Source organism: Struthio camelus, chromosome Z (genome assembly GCF_040807025.1).
Source record: "Struthio camelus isolate bStrCam1 chromosome Z, bStrCam1.hap1, whole genome shotgun sequence".
Classification (NCBI taxonomy): domain Eukaryota; kingdom Metazoa; phylum Chordata; class Aves; order Struthioniformes; family Struthionidae; genus Struthio; species Struthio camelus.
In genome coordinates this window covers 34,392,559-34,410,457 of record NC_090982.1, presented here as the reverse complement: position 1 = coordinate 34,410,457, position 17,899 = coordinate 34,392,559, and the positions used below count along the sequence as shown (strand labels likewise).

At 36.5% G+C, this 17,899-nt stretch overlaps 1 protein-coding gene across 3 annotated transcripts in view; it reads left to right on the top strand.

The window, feature by feature from the left end:
• The window catches only part of CNTNAP4 (contactin associated protein family member 4), a 235,562-nt gene that overhangs the window by 140,347 nt on the left and 77,316 nt on the right, over window positions 1-17,899 (top strand). For all 3 annotated transcript variants that reach the window (XM_009680987.2, XM_068928377.1, XM_009680986.2), the window contains exons 4-6: window positions 5,878-6,025; window positions 15,841-16,044; window positions 16,215-16,399. In XM_009680987.2, the coding sequence (XP_009679282.2) occupies window positions 5,878-6,025; window positions 15,841-16,044; window positions 16,215-16,399 (537 nt within the window). The remainder of the gene's footprint in view (window positions 1-5,877; window positions 6,026-15,840; window positions 16,045-16,214; window positions 16,400-17,899) is intronic.

Here is a 17,899-nt window from a genome sequence, read left to right as displayed (position 1 = left end):
AAGGTTTACGCTCTCTTTCTGCTCTTCATTATGCTACATGAAAATAATTCACTTTGAGGTGCTCTATAATGATCAGAAACACAGCTTAGTAACTTCTTATGAAGGGTAACCACACAAGACAACTATGTACAATGTAATCTTTAGTTAAATAAATTCTCTCCATATATTTTTAGCTCATCCTGTATAAAACCATTAGTAATGCAGTTGCAAAATAAATAGTGTTTTGAAACATTCTGAAGAGTACTCAATAGTCCATTTTTACCATCTATAATTTTAATGGTATTCAGAGGTGGTTAGCAATTAAATGAGAGATGTGTATTCATCGTGGTAAGTGAAATGCTTTTCTGTATGGAAAAAAAACAATAGTATTTTCCGTGCTAGAAGCTATAAGAATGCTATTTTGAATTCTTGTTTTAAAGGTAGAGTAAATGATGTTTGAATAGCAAATTCTATGGTAATAGAATGGCAATGAATGGTAAATTAAAAGACATTTAAGATATAATGTGGAAAGGTATTCCTTAAAACATTCTTAATGGACTGTGAAAACACAAAATGAAAGATATAATTATAGATGAAATCTCTTCTTTCAGAGGATTTGTAGTTTTAATGATTTTTGTTTGTTTTTTATTATTCAAATAAGGTTGTATTTAATTAGAATAGTATTGTGAATTGCATTACTTTGTTTTATAGCATTAGATGATGAAACTAGTATGCCGCATGCACTTGAAATCTGTTTAGCAAGGAGGTTAGAAATATCTGTAGAACATGATGTCCTTGACATCAGTGTATCTGCTACTAATTAGTCATGCTTGCAACATGGCAGTGATTTTAAGAGCCCCTCCTAGTTTTTTTTTTTCTTTTTTTTTCTTTGAAATCATTTTATTGCTGTAGTTAGTCAGCTAGTTTTCTTTTGATGATAGTGTAGCTATTGAGGTGCAGATTATTCAAATACATTGAAACTTGCAGGCTGGAGTATGCTGAGCTATGGAGATAGCAAAAGATGTGACAAGCAGTGGAGACTGACTGGAACAAGTTTGTGTGTGTTTTCTAGCCAGGTTTTGTCTATGTTAATCATGAACCAACCTCCTCTTTCAAGGAGGTTGTGATCAGCTGAATGTATGAATATGGGCAACCACCACATGTTTTTTGTCAGTTAAGATTAGTCTACTGTAGTGTGACTATATTTTCAAACAGTTCAAAGACAAAATCTGTTGAAAAATACAGCAAGTCACTTACTGAACAGGGCTTCTCAGTAAGATACCACTGCCAGTATTTTATAGCTGACAGATCTTTCAGTTTTTATATAAAATGTTGATTATTAGCAATAAAGACCTAAATAATCTTTGATCATATTATCTATGCCATCATTTTCTCCATGTCGTAATTCCAAACTGGAGATCAAGTAAAGGAGATGGTTGTCTGGTACAATGTTTTCTGATCACAATTGAGGACTATTGCACTTTTTTTCACTTTAACCAAACAGTCCACATTTGTCAGCTTTCAGAAGGCTACAAAAGGCAGCTGTTCAAAAGCTGGACAATAACTTTTCACAGTGGCAGTAGGGTTAGGAGGTAGGGTCTGATTGATTGGGTTCTTGTGAAGTCAATATTTTATTGATATTGATATTAATTGTCCTGTGTGCTAGGTTAACAGGAAAAGAAACCTCTTGTGTTACATAGATCTAAAGAGTTAAACTAGCATATGAACTTAGATACAGTTTTGTACTTCTTTTAGTAGTAGAATTCATAAACCATGCGAAGGAGCTAGAGATACCCAAAGGAATTGCAAGCTTAAATTAGTTTTTTATATATTTGTTATTTATCTGACCTAGGTCTGTGGCACAGCAAAATATGTGTATATACATACACACTTTTATATATCTGTATCTATATATTTATTTATAGACTTGGTGTCTTCTAGAATTAAATCAGTGTATGGAACACATCAAGGTCTTTTTACAAGAACATTCTTTCAAATAATTTTGTTGAGTCAACATTTAAAGATTGAAATTATTATTTGCTAATAAACACCTATGTAAAGAATATCAGTGAATATTTTCAGAAATATTACTGTCTATTTATCATTTCTTTTCTATACTTTATTTTCTAGCATATCTTTCAGAAAACTTCATATTATATGCCTGATTTTATTCTCAGGTTCCGCGCTGGTCCTTGACTGGAATGAAGAAAAAGGAAGTAGCTTAACCAAAAAATGAGAGTTTTCCTCCTCCACACTTTTTTTTCCCCCCCTCTATTCCTATATTCTGGACAGGTAGAGCTGACCTACCATCATTTCCGTCTTCCGAATTCATTAGAAAAAATGACTTTGCTGACTAAGTTGATACTGGATTGTGCCAGTGACTCCCACTGAATGCTGAGTTTCGCCAAGATGACTTTTCAACATGCTAGTAGGTCAGATGATCAGAAAACATGCGACTATGAAATTTTGTGTGCATGCATGCATGCACACACACACACGTACACACACGTACACACACACACACACACACACACACACACACACACACACACAGATAGTTCTTTCAGATGGCATAATCATGTTTTCAGAGAGTTAGGGTCTTTGACAGCTTACAGTTTGTTTTACTGTAGGTTTCCAACGAAAGCATGGAGCTGACCTTCAAACCCTTTTTGATGTACTCTGGTAGCTCACTGCTGAACTTCCTCTCCTAAGAAAATTATCCATATTGAGATCCAATTCTAATATTTGCTAATTATTGTAGAATTAGAATTTGTATCTAAATATACATATTTAAAATTATGTATTATATTTATGATGAAGTAATATTTATACAATTCACTATATGTACACTATATGTAAAAACTAATCATATTATTTACTGCTATAGTATGTCTCACAGTGTATATGTAGTATATCTTGGTATTAGTCTCACATTCATAAATAAGCATCATCTGTTCTGCATAGTTTAAAGTATGGCTCTGCATAGGCAGCACAGATGCCTCTCATATACAGCTTTACATGTGGAGGGCTTTTTGACTGCATGAGGAAGTATTGGGTGTGATGCTGGCAATATCTTATTTCTAAAAACATTTATTTTCTTTCTGGAGAGATGACAGAGAGAAACAAAGGACTTCCCTTTTAACTTATCTTGGCATGAGTTTGCCTTTATAGCCTTTCTGAGCTTGATGATGTCCTTCTCTGCTTAGGATTTCAGTTCACTGATGCAGTCTGGAGCACTTGGATGATTTCCGATACCATAATGAATTGAATAATTCTGTCTTCAAAGCAGGGTTAAAATAGCTTGCAGTAAAGAAACTATGGGGTTCAAAATTGAACAGGAATGTAAAAACAAGTTTAAGGGTAGGTCTGCACTTTGGCCTTCAGTAGAGCATGGAATATTCCTCCTTTGTAGCATAAATTAGACCATGAAGAGCTGTGACTATACTGCTGAGCCCTGCTACCTTTTAAGGCTAAACTGCAGTAGAGTGTTTCTGTGCCTCAAAAAAGGCCTTCCTTGAAGAAGAGGGCATGTTTTCATGTAAAGAAAAAGCAGTATAGTACAGTATATGTAAGAGTACCAGCTAAGATTTGGTAGGCAGTTACATTGGAAGGTTTAGCTTTATAGCCCTATTAATATTTATATAAACACAATGCTTATCATGTGTAATGTTCTTAATAACCAAGGGTGACACTGAGTGTTTTTAATCACCTGATAGCTATATAGGTCGTGAGGACTCTGCTTCCTGCATAAAGCAGCATAATGACATGGTTCCTATGAGTGATTTGGCATGAGAATGAAGTCGTCTGAAAAGTCTAAAGAAGGGGTGGGGGTGGTAAAAGGAAGCTTATTATGTGGCTGTAATTGTAAGTTTAAATGATTGCTGTATTGGACAAGTGCACCTAATGTTTAAACAGAAATGTATCTGTCAAGCTAAATACACTGCTTCCCTAAAAAACCTGTAGTTTACTTTCACAGGCTTTGGATAAGCCTTTCGTATTTGTAGTTAACAGGAAAAACTGTTTGATTGCCTTCTGTTTCTCTTTGTTATGAAAAGTATAAAACTGAAAAAAACCCCTCAAACTATGTATTTTGACCTTTAAAATGTATAAATTCAACAATAAGAGACTCAGTTAATTGATATACCTTAGAATCTATTCTTTCCGTATAAAACCTTTGTAAAATGACAGCTAGAAGATACAGATTTTGAAACTGGCCATTTTGAATGGTTTAAGGAGTAGTCTGAATTACTTTTAGACTGTTATTCAAGTCAGAAACTTAATTTTAAATTAAGAATACATGGCTCAAATATGTCCTTCAGTAAAAAAATCAGGCAATATGCATTCTGTCCTCAAAACTTAACAACTAATTTTCATGAGGTGGCTGCCCTCTGAAAATGATCTTGGAAAAAATTGAAATCTGAATTTAACACTTCATTTACTCACAGTGCTCAAATTTCTGGGGCCTGGGTTCTGGTTCAGTCAACAAACTAATTGGCACGTTCACTGGCCGTTGCATTTGTTACAGATTACAAATCAGGATTTGAAGGGACAAGAGATCTGAAGGGTCTCACCCTGGAAATAGTAGCAGCTCTCCAGTGTTTGTTTTAGGATGTTTTCAGCTTCACCCACTGTGATGGTGAGTTTAGAAAACATGAAGCAAGAAGTGCTGTAGACATTTAGAGTCGCTAATTCTTAGTGCTTAATGTGAGCTTAATAGGTTAGCTCTAATGAGCCTAATCATTACTGTTTTTTTTTCCCACATTAAATATTCAGAGATTACAATATATTTGGAATTGTATCAGAATAAGGGAGGGAAAGTGGGAAGATTCACGTATAGGAGGGTACATAATGAATGCGATGGAACTCACCTCTGCTTCAAAAATTGTGCAAAGAAAAGCTGCACAACTAAGCATGCTGATTTCTATAAACTTCTGCAGTGCAACATCTGTGGTGTATAGCTATAGCAATAATAGTGTTTGCATGTCCAGAAATGTGTAGGCTTTAATTCTACTAATCATCTGCTATTTCTATCTAATTTGTCAGATGTTTAAACCCAAAATGTTTGAACAATTTCCTTCTACTTCAATATTACAAACAGGTTATGAGAAAAGCCTGTACACCTATACCATCAAAGTCAGAAGATATTATCCAGTCTTTAGGATATTAAAGTTCATGGCTCATGATATTAATGTTCAAAGCTCTTTATATTTTTTTTTCCTTATGTAATGCAAGTAAAATTAATCTTTAAATTCAGCAAAAATATTTCTATATAATAGTGTTTTTAATTTTTTTAAATATATATTTTGCCTGGAATAAAATTTGAAATGATTTTTCTTTTTCAACAAAACACTGAATTAAAGTCCTTTCTTAAAACTTTGGCTTCTTTAGCTGGAAGCCAGAGTCTTTTCACATCGTGATCGGTGATTATAAGAACTTCTTGGATTCCACATACTCCACATCTAAAGTACAAGTTTGTACTGAAATTTATTTAACCTTTAGATAAGAGGAAATCATAGAGCTCACACTATTGCCCTGTAAAAGAATATTAACTGGTACAATGTACTGAAATGAGAGAGTTTACTGCATACTTTGACAGATGAATGTTTACTTCTGAAGTAGCATTTCATTCATTTAAACTTTTAGAAGGCTGAAGATATTTTAGTGAGTGTGCTTACCATCTTAAATAGACAGATAACTAAACACTTGATCCTGAAGAAGAATCAAGACTAACTGACACACTATTCCTACAGAATTTAGTCAGGCTAGATGCATGGATAAATTCATTCCTGTGCCTGACTGCTTGCCAGATGAGGACATAAAGTGAAAAGATTAGCAATGCTTCCATATATTTCTATATTCCGTTTAGACGTGGCTGATCTCTTTTTCATTTTCTTCTAGGCCTTTTCTGGAAACACAAATGCAGACAGTGTTGTATACTATAAGCTTCAGCATTCCATTAAGGCAAGGTTTCTCCGTTTTGTGCCTTTGGACTGGAATCCCAATGGCAGAATTGGAATGCGCATTGAAGTCTATGGATGCACGTATAGTAAGTGTTTTGCTGAATCAGCTGAGTGAAACGTCTATTCATCGTTGTCTTTTGATACCTAAATTACATTTGAAGTGGATTTATAAGCTTAATTTTATTATTGATTATCACTGATTCAATACCTTTGTGTGCAGACTTTGCTATTTCTGCATCATCTAACAATATTTGATGCTTATTTTCCAGCTCTTTCTGTATTAGAATGAGTGATATTTACACCAAACTCTCTCTCTCTTTTTTTTTCTTTTTTTTTTTTTACAAATCTAATTTTAAGATATGTACTTTCTGCCTGAAAGCAAAGTAAGGAAAATGTTTATAACTGTTTTCAATTTTTAATATATATAATCTTGATCCTGAGCTGGTACAGATGGATACACCTACAAACAAGGGATACTTCAAAGTCATTACTTATTTATTTAAAGAGTACATTTAGAAAAGTTTCTATATCATTAATAAGAGATTAGTAGGTGATATAAGAATTTGAGAAACAAAAGCGTAAGTGTAATAATTTGCTAGACGTTGTAACTCTTCCTGTTATTGTCTTCCTGTTATCACCCTTTGTTGACTTTTTAAAAATATTTTTCTTTTAGCAAGTTGTTCACTGCTTTTTATTTCCCTTTTTTTCTTTTTTTGTCCCTGAGGAAAGCAGAGTTTATTTTAAGCAGCTTCTTCGGTTGCTTGTTTTAGATACTTTCAGCTATTATTTTGTTTTCAGATTCCGTGCTTAAGTCACGTTTCACAAAGCTGATCTCTTCTGACCATTGTCCATATATCTAATATATAACTTCTTCTATTCATTACTATCTGATCTGTCACTTTAAAATTCACATCAATAAAATACCTCTCTGGGTCTTCCTTTTTACACTGGACTTTGTAAAATGAATAAAAGAGCATGAACTAAAGCTGTTGAAAATCTCATATCTGGCTATAGGAGATTAGGTCATCTTAGAAATTAGGTAAGCAGCGCCATCCCAGAAATCAGATAGCTCGTAGCAAGAGAAAGGTGGAAGAGACGTTGCTAAAATCCTGCAAAATTCTTGAGTCCCTCTAGAGACTGAGAACACAGCATGTGGTTCTTAGGACAATCTAACAATGCTTCTGTAACTGAGAAATATCCTCAAGATTCAACTTACACTCTACTGTTTTAAGCTCTACTAAAGGTTAAAAATTGAGGCTGAACAGATGACTTAAAGCTGAAATCTCATCTGAGCATCTCACCTGAAATCTCATCTAGAGCCACAGCACAGAATCTCATCCCGCATGTATTTAACAAACCAAGTGTCAGTATGCTCTGTGATCCTTTAGAAGACCCTGCTCTTTCCTGTAACTTAGCTTCATTAAGAGGTAGCCCGCTTCACTTTTTTACAGGACTTTACCTTTTGCATTAGGAAAGATTTAATTTCCTGTTCTCAGACGTGTCCAAACTGAGACACCCTCTTTCCCAGCAGACGAAAATCCTATCTAGATTTTCACTATCTATGTTCACTACTGTAATTTTCTCTGTCACCTCTTGTGATGTATCTTGCGGCTTTCTTCTGTCATACCCCTATTGCTATACTGCCAGTGGAAAACCTGCAAGGATATACCGCAAAAGAGGATAGTGTCTGTGTTATTAAAAACAATAAAACATACAGAATAAAAAGTCACACAGTTAAAATATTTTATGTGTGGTCAGAAATTACCTTAGAGTAAGATTAGGTATTTTTCTGTGTTTGGTATAGGATCGGTCCTACAGACAGCTTACGGAAACAAATCGACAATAACTGTTTATCTTCTAAGATTAGGCTGAATTTAAAAAGCATATTTAGTTATTCTAACATACATTGTAAAGTAACACATAAAGAATCAGACAGTGTTACAACTATGGAAGCTTTCTTAGGCTGTTCAAGACATCCTTTGTAGTGATGGTGATGTGAGTGAGCTGTGAGTTCTTGAAATGTGTATTTTTGTTATCTTTAAACCATGTAATTCAAAAAGAATTGCAGCCTATTTCTCTGCATTTTTATTTATTTGGAACATCTAGAATCATCATGTTCTTCTAATGATTGGTGCAATTCAATGATCCTTGCTGAAGACAAACCAGGTGATTACAGTCTTTTAGCTCTAAAAATATTTAACAATTTAAAAGATGAATTCTTACTCTCTTACTTTTTCTTCCAATTATCAGACACATATAGGATACGTATCTTTACCGTGATAGTAATAATATCTGTCAATTTTTGAATTACTATATGTTATTCCAGGCGGGATCAGAAACTAAAGAAAAGGAGAAATACCAAAGACACCTGCTTTGATTCACCCCTTCCAATTCTTCTTTCTTCCTCTTGGAGAAAGGTGTTAATTCTGGTCGGTTCAATGGATGCTATCTTGTAAAAGTAAGCAAGTCCCTTTGCCTTTACCAGTGAATATATGGACTGTGCCCTGTATTCAAGTGGAAATCCAACAATTTCTTGCTTCAGTGATACCTGTTACAAATCACGCAACTAAACTGAAACTGCAAAGGTAGTGTAAAGTTATTCTCGCTAATCCACAGAGTAGTATAGTTAAACTTATTTCTGTTATATCCCAAAGAATTAAATGCTATCTTAGTAAAGTAATACATACTGGAGAATTGTTAGCATTACTTTTGTCTGCTCTGTTTTCTGCTAGCGAAAATACTAGCTCCGAAGAACTTACAGCTTGACTTTCTCAAACCTAACATCTTCCTTCTTATTGCAATCTTGCTGAGGTCAGTGATGTCCATGAGCCATATCTACAGGACAGGGCCAGTTTTTATGAGTTTCTTTAGTTTTTTATACAGAACACATTTTGGGCTATAAACTCTTTGGGCCAAGGCTCATATTTTATGTGTTTGCAGAGCACGCATCCAAAATAAGGCCTGCCATTTTTGCATCTTAGCACTTTTGGAACAGAAAGACTAAATAGGAGTAGTCAACAGTAGAATTAAGTGCAATATTAAAAGGGCTCCTCTGTATTCATGTTTATCTCTTCCCTGTCCTCACCCCACTACCGTGTTCCTCAGTTTCTTACTCCTGCCATTGCTCTAGGATCTTTTTTGCAGAAAAAAAGAAAGGCATAGTCTACCTGCAGGTGAGATGCTGGACTTCGTATGAATTAACTGAATCTGCTTATGCCATGATTGGAAAACAAACACTCTGTGTTTCAAAAAACAAACAAACAAACAAACACACACGATCAGGCTCTGACTGCTGGTTCCTCCTATTCAGTGGATGCAAGAGAAACTGATGAATGTCTGCCGAAGTTTTCTGTGGTTTGTTGCCTGCTGAAATGTCAGCTTCTGAGGATAAAGTCATGCTTGGCGTAGTTCAGGTTAAACTAGACCCTGGCACTTAGAAGTCTCTTTGGTATACTCTTTTCTCCCTTCACTACAACCCTGTCTTGCTCATTCTATCTTCCAAAAGACAATAATGGCCAATACAACATAAAAAACTAATGGCTGGTTCATATGACAGAAAGTTGTACTAAAATGCAAAAATGACTGGTATGTAATTGTAGGAGGAAGGTAACTGGGAAGTAAACATTGCTAGGCGCAATGCCTAACACAGCACCATAGATGCTGTAATAAAGAAAACCCTCTGCCAGCGTGCTGGCTCTAGTACTGTTAAATGAGCGGAATAAAGCTTTGTGAGCATCCCCTTCACAGTTGGAATGCATAAAATCGATGACACAATTACAGTCAGAGAAATGTCTTCCCACATTGTTTATAACTGAGATAACATGCTTTCAAGGGCTCGGTGTGAACGTGATCGTAAAAAGTTAATTTTAAATGTGACTGATTATGAATAATTTTACCATAGAGTATTTTTTAAAAGCTTTGTTTCAAGCAGTTCTGGTTTACCTGACTTTTCTGAACTCTGTGCACCTTCTCAGGTCTGCTCTCTGTAAAACTGGCAAGAGCCGGTGACCAGCTTTCTCATCCTATAATACAATTAGTCAGGAGTAAGAGTATCTAAAAACAAGAAAAAATACCAGTTTGAATTATTTGAAGTTTTTTCCTATAAAGAATTAGTTGAAAAATTGCAAGAAGTGAAGAGATCAACAAAAATCAAATCAACCTGTTTCAAACAAAAATATTGCAGCTAAAGCTTTTCCTCTAAATCACTGGAACTCTTGATCCTATTATGTGTGAACAGGCTTCCAGGATTCCCCGTTGTTCAGAGGCCTTTAATCACTTCCAAAGGTATTTTCACAGTGTGGTAAGGATTTAGATTAATTTAATTTGAGAGCAGGCACACCTTTATAATAATAATTTTGAAATAAAAGACATGAGTTCACAAAGTGAATCACCTTTTTTTTTTTTTTTTTTCCTGTTTATAACAGCGGAATAGAGAAAAATCATGGAGACTGGTGTTCAAGCCCAAGGACTATTAGGAGCTGATCATAGGTGGCAAAAATGAAGAAGGAAAACATTGTAATATCCTGAATATTTGAGCTCATACCTTCTATTCTGATAAGCCTGTAGGAGATCCAACTTTATTTCTCAAAACTTTATTTAATTCTAGTGGTATGGCATAGTTGGTGAAGACAGAGCATGTATGAGAAACTTTATAAAGTTCTGATTAATAGCTGCGGTCCTTTCACAGTCTTCATTCATGCATATTTGTGGGGGAAAAGGTTGTTTTTGTTTATTTTCCAAATTTGGACAGAGTAGGTTTTATTACTTAGGAGATAGTACTGCATAAATGTGAAAGACAGGGATCAATATCATACTCACATACTTAGCTTTCCTAGTAACAATAGTAAGAGTATGCTCCCAATATAAAAGCCTTACTGTTGTCAGTGACTACTGATAACCAGGAGTTAGCTGGTTTGATATATACATGACAGTATACAAAGTTATATTGTTGAAGTGCCTACTTTTTGTTGAGGCTATTAAACATAACATTCAGTATTTAAATTTGACATTGATTTATGCTTTCACTGTCCACATTCATTCAATGGTACGATCAAGTAAAATGGTCAACCTAGGATTCCTTTTTAGGTAGAATGTAATATTTATTCATCGTACACTTTGTAAATGAATTCTTTATAAGTTCAAAGCACATTAACAGATGTGTGGAAAATGAAGAAGCTACATTTAAAACCATAGCTGTATTCACTTGACAAGAGTTTTTGAAAATGGGATATAGATGACCGACTTTAAATACTGTAGTTAATTTTAATTGAGTTCATTTCCATGCCAACAATGTGGAGAGATATTTTTGGTGAAATTAAAAAAAGTTAGTAAATAGATAAAGGGTTTCCACTGACTTGGAAGAAGTCAACCAGTCAGTTGAAAAATAACTTTGTATTTTATTGAATGTCTTTTACATCTTCATTTATTTCACAAATGTATCTTTCAAGGACAATTACCTTTTTCTTTTTTACTTATGAACTGTGAATACTCTATGAACTTTTCATAGTGTTATCAGTTCCTTTGTGTGTGTCTTGTTCAATCTCCACTGATTTTGACAGATATTCTTTTATATTATTGGGCTAAAATCAGTTCTTTCTTCAGGTAAAGTAAATGTATGTGACCTTGAAAGAAACTAGATAAAACACTGTCACAAATAGAAAGTAGATTTCACTGGGGCATTGTCATGTAACTTAACAGAGTACATTTCACCATAGTCAAGGAAAGTAAGAATGTGACAAAGTAAGTCAGGAAGCATACACACATACATAAATAATGAAAATTCCTCAATGTTACTATTTTCTTCATCTCTTAAACTTAGGAATTAATCATTTTGTTTATTGTCATATGGAATTAAGATGTCTCTTGAGGTCCCCCCTTCCTATGGGGGATGAAGGCTCCAATCAGCTAACCTTGCCTGCTGTCTAGGGAGGTTTTGTGCTTGCTGGGGGCTCACATCTGGGACACTGGGGAGAGACTGACGATCCTTGTCCAACTCTCAAACTGTTTCTCTCACTGATCTTCCACATGGGGCACCAGTGATACTGCCAGGGGAGATGTGGGCATACAGGGCATACATATATCAAGCATGACTATATGGCTGAAGAGGTGAGGGCCAAGGGCTTAGAGGTCCGGGTATTATTGTCCTTGATCCTGCTGGTGAGGGAGAAGGACTTGAGGGGGACTGGATGCATCCTGCAGGTCAAAAACTGGTTGTGCAGTTGGTACGACAACAGGGATTTATGACTTTGGGGTTGTCTTTGAGGACTGAGGGCTTCTAGGTAGAGACAGGAGCCACCAAACCATATGGGGCAAAATCATCTTTGCCCGCATGCTGGCCAACCTGATGAGCAGAGCTTTCAATCAGGTATAACAGGGGAAAGAGATAACCCACAAGCCAGTAAGGAAGTGTTAGAGTGGGTTTAAAAGCTGCAGGATAAAGTGGACAAGACAAAACTTGAAAACAACAAAACAAGGCTGAAGGGGATGCACCCCAACTGCATGCACACAAATAAGGAAGTACAGAGAGGACAGCATGATGGGGGAAGTTCTCATTCTTTTTCTGGGAAATCAGCACAACCGGGTGCCTCTCTGAAGTGCCTGCACACTGACACACACAGCATGAGAAACAAACAGGAGGAATTACAGATCTGCATGCGGTTGAAGGGCTACAGTTTCTCTGGGACCACAGAGATGTGGTGGGATAGCTCACATGACTGGAGCGCTGCCATGGATAGACACCATCTCTTTGGGAAAGAAAGGCCAACACAGTAAGCAGGCAGAGGCATATTTTATGTTTGAGCCTCAGCGATGCATGGAGCTCCACCTGGGGGGGTGAAGGAGGAGCTAGTTGAGAATTTGTGGGTTAACGTTAGAGGAGAAACCAACATGGCTGACATTATCTTGATCACCATGTGATCACCATGTGATCAAGGGGAAGAATTAGACGAGGCCTTCTTCAGACAACTGGATGAAGCCTGACGTTCATGTCCCCGGTCCTCAAGGGAAACTTTAACCACCCTGATATCTGCTGGAAGACAGGGCACAAGCAATCCAGAAGGTTTCTGAGATGCTCTAATGATAACTTCCTAACACAGGTGATCGGTGATCAAGGAGCAGACAAGGAGAGACCCTCAGCCAGACCTTTTCCTTAAAGCTAAGGTCTGGTTAGGGATGTGAAGCTAGGCGGCAGTCTTGGCTTTAGCAACCATGAGATGGTAGATTTCAGGATCCTGAGAGAAGAGAATAAAGCAAAAATCAGGATCATAGCCCTGGACTTCAGGAAAACAGATTTTGGCCTCTTCAGGGGCCTGCTTGGAAGAGTCCCATGGGAGATAGCCCTGGAGAGAAGAAGGGTCCAGGATAGCCGGTTGATTTTCAAGGATTATCTCCTCCACATTCAAGAACGGTCCATCCTAACATGCTTGAAGATGGAAAAGGCAGCCCATGTGCATGAAAAAGGGTCCCTTGACAAAACTCATATGTAAAAAAGATGGGGGAGCAGGGTCAGGTGACCTAGGAGGAATATAGAGACGCTATCTGAGCATGCAGAGATGGAGTTAGGAAAGCTGAAGCCCACCAGGAATTCAATCTATCAAGGGAGGTGAAGGACAAGAAGAAGGGCTTCTACATAAGCAGTAAAAGGAAGGCTAGGGAAAATGTGGGCCTGCTGCTGAAAGGGACAGGGGACCTGGTGACAAAGGACACAGAAAAGATCAAGATACTCAGTACCTTCCTTGCCTCAGTCTCTACTGGTCACGCTTGCCTTCAGGAATTGCCAGACCAATAGTAAAGTCTGGAGCATGGAAGACTTACCCTCGATTCAGAAAGGAACATTTAAACAAACTAGACATACACAAATTCATGAGACCTGAGAGGGTGCAACCATCATTGCTGAGAGAATGGACCAATGTCAGTGTGAGGCCATTCTTGATTACTTTTGAAGTTGTGGTGATCAAGAGAGGTTTCTGAGGACAGGGAGAAAGTAAATGTAACTCCTATGTTAAAGAAGAGCATGAAGGAGTATCTACAAGCCTCATTCTGATCCCTGGGAAAGTGTTGGAGCAAATAGCCCTGTAAACTGTTTTCCAGCATATGAAGGACAACAAGCTGATTGGGAGTGGTCAGGATGGATTTATTAAGCGGCAGTCATGCCTGACCAACCTCATAGCCTTCTACAATGAGATGACTGGCTTGGTGGATAAGGGGAGAGCAATGGATGCTGTTTATCTTGACTTCAGACAAGTTTTCAACACTATCTCCCATAACATCCTCGTAGACAAACTAACTGAAAACTGAACTGCCAGGCTGAAAGAGTGGTGATCAGTGGGACAAAGTCCAGCTGGAGGCTAGTAGTCGCTTATGAGATATCCAGGAGGTTCAATCTGGGGGCCAATAATGTTTACATCTTCATTAATGACCTGTAAGATGGGACCAGCTATACCCCTAGCAGTTTTGCAGATGGTACAAAGTTGGGAGGAATAGTTAATAGACCATTGGTTGCATTGCCATTCAGAAGGACCTCGGCAAAAAAGGTGGAGGTCCTGGTAAACCCCAAGGTCAATACAGGAGCCAGCAGCGTGCCTTGCAGCACAGAAGACCTATGGCATCCTGGGCTGCACTAGGAAGAGCATTGCCAACAAATTAAAGGAGATAATCTTTCTCCTCTACTCAGCACTGGTGAGGCCACATCTGGAGTGCTTTGTCAAGTCTGGAGCTCCCCAGTATGAGAGAGACATGGACCTCCTGGAGCAAGTCCAGCAAAGGGCCACAAAGATGATTAAGGGACATCTTCCATACAAGGAGAGGCTGAGAGAACTGGGATTGTTCAGCCTCAAGAGGGGAAGGCTTGGGCGAGATCTTATCAATGCTTATAAATACATGGTGGAAGGCAGATGAAGCCAGGCTCATCTCCGTGGTGAGCAGTGACAGGACAAGAAGCAATGGGCATAAACTGAGATACAAGAACTTCCATTTAAACATAAGAAAAATTGTTCTTCTGTAAGAGTGATTGAACACTGGAAGAGGGTGCCCCAAGAGGATGTTGAGTCTCTGTTGTTGGAGATATTCAAAACCTAACCAGATGTGGCCCTGAGCAACCTGGTCTAGTTGACCCTGCTTTGACTAGACAATTTCCAGAGGTGCCTTCCAACTATGGTGAATCTATGATTGTGTGATTCTGTGACTATATGGCTATACTGGAAAACTGATGATACAGAGTCATCGTTAACCTGTGTTCAAGTTCTAAAGCTGCATTCCAGCTTAATTAAAGTTGTAATTCAAAATAACATTTATGATGTCAGCAAAGTAACGTTTGCTGAAAAGAGAACCATGCCCTACTCATAACTAACAGGTAGTCTTTTCAGAGTATTTTTGTTTCTTTCCTAGAATAATATGCTATGCTATTTTTTTGAATTGCCGTAAGCTGCTGTCCAGACTGATTTTAATAGTGGCTTGAAGTTATAGCCTGCCATGAGGTCCCTGAAAATCAGTTAAACATAATGGAAATGATTTTCTTCTTATTTATTTTGTTAGTTGGAATTAATTGCAGCAGGAAATTAACAGAGATTCTCACTCTGGCCAATTCTGCTCTTACTGTATTATTAATGTGCTTCATGGCTCCAAGGCAACGAAGACGCTTAATTGTGTGATTTCAGTACTAGATAGGATTAGAAGCTGTGTTCTCTTCAGTTCATCTTGTTTTATAATTTAGTGACATCAGCATCACTAGAATAGGCCAGTCTTAACATTTGTGGAATACTGGGAATAACATTAACAAACTCGGCTTTACTGGGCACAGGTTAAAGAAGGAATGTTAGTGATGGGCCTTCACAGCATTAAAGTTATATGCAGCTATTCCTGTAGACATAGCATTATACATTATCTTTAATTTCTTTATTTCTAGGGTCCGAGGTGGTTGGTTTTGATGGGAAAAGTTGTCTAATTTACACATTTAATCAAAAACTCATGAGTGCCCTGAAAGATGTGATTTCGCTGAAGTTTAAGACAATGCAAAGTGATGGAATTCTCCTCCACAGAGAAGGACAAAATGGAGACCACATAACACTGGAATTAACTAAAGGGAAGTTGTCCTTACTCGTTAATTTAGGTAACAGCTACAGTTTTGTTCAATCTAATGTAGCTCCTGAGTATTATTTGAGTAAAACTCCCTTTATTAAGCTGATTTTAACGTATAGTATACCATAAGCTAACAGTATCTATTTGAATATTTATACTTTTTATGTGGAATTAATAGTTTCTTATTTTTCTCCTCTCAAGGTGATGCTAAAACTCATTCTTCTAATGCCCAAATTAATATTACCCTGGGCAGTCTTTTGGATGATCAACATTGGCATTCTGTCCTCATTGAGCACTTTAACAATCAAGTAAACTTTACAGTGGATAAGCACACTCATCATTTTCATGCAAAAGGAGAATTCAATTATTTGGACTTTGATTATGAGGTGTGAAAATTACCTTTTATTTATTACATTTATTAACTTTGTTATGTAAATGCAATGAAATAAGCAAAGGGGACAGAACTTAGGGAATTTTGCAGGACTTAAGACTTCAGGCAATGTTATCTCCTGAAAGAACGGATTGGAGAGAGGTGTTCTTAGCTTACTAACGCTTTGCTTACATGATTTAGAGTCCAAAATTTTCAACAGACCACCTTTTTCATCTCACTACTCATTGCTGTTGTCTTTCTTTCAGTAGTGCTGCGAATACACTGAACACTGTGCAAACAGAAGAGGAATGAGACCCAAATCAAAAGTCTTATTTTATGATTTGATGAAAATTACAGTAAATCAGTATAGCTAAAGCCCATTTCAGAAGTATTTAGGTAAAAATTTAAATTCCTAGTAATTCTAGTAAATGTACTGGGAGCAAATCTCATTTACTCAAATAGTAGATTCATGAAAAGGAGCATGTGTAGCATGTTGCAAAAATTTCCCAAATATGATCCATAGACCATTATTTCATAGTCTGTAAGTTGGTGAACAGTTGCATCATGTTTGCTCCCTCCCTGTTTTTAGGATGTTGAGTGGTAGAATAGCACGAACCCATTTGAACTCACAAATCTACATTACTTTATTTTATCAACTCAAGTTCTGAATTAGCACCATAACACCTACCTTTCAGGCAACTAACTCACTTCTGTTAGTTATTATCCTTGATTTTGACTGAGTCATGTGAGAGAAGTAAATGGTTTCATGGTACACTTTAAACGCACATTACTACACAAAATATTAATTTAGATGTTCTAAAACTACTTTATGGGGATGTCTAATACTATTCTTGGGAGGTCATAGCCTTCAAAGTGGTGATTCAAATGCTCTCCTCTTTTTCTCTCTTGTCCCATGTCTGTGATACTGCATTTCAATAATATTATTCACATGGTTAAAGATAAGACCTTATTTAAAATTTCTGAATCTAAGCGACAATGCCAAAGCTTGGAGGATCACACAAAAAAAATGGGCAGAAGTAACAAATATATGTAACTTTTAATGGGTTGTGGCCAATAAACTCATTTTACTAAATCAGCTAGTATTACAAATTTATTTTTCCTCTATTACATATACTGTATTTTGCACTACGGGTGCTATCAGTAGGACAATATAGAAAGGAAGGTTTTTTAATGCAAAAACTTGAAAAAAGCCTCAAAACTTCCCCAAAAGTCTGAATCACTGTATTTAGCAACCCATTTCTGGCAATCAAAACTTCCTAATTTAATAACTTATTGATACTTATAACTTATGATATTTAATACAGAATATTTCATTTTGAATTTTTTTATAAAATTACTTTAACTATGAAGTGAAATTTAAAAATGAAAAGTTTTATGATATTATAAAAATCTTTTTGCATTAGAATGTATAAAATTTAAAAAATTATTTTCAGAAATAAATTTGCAGGATATTCATTACTTCTAAATTATAAGAATTCAGTTAGTTTAAACCGAT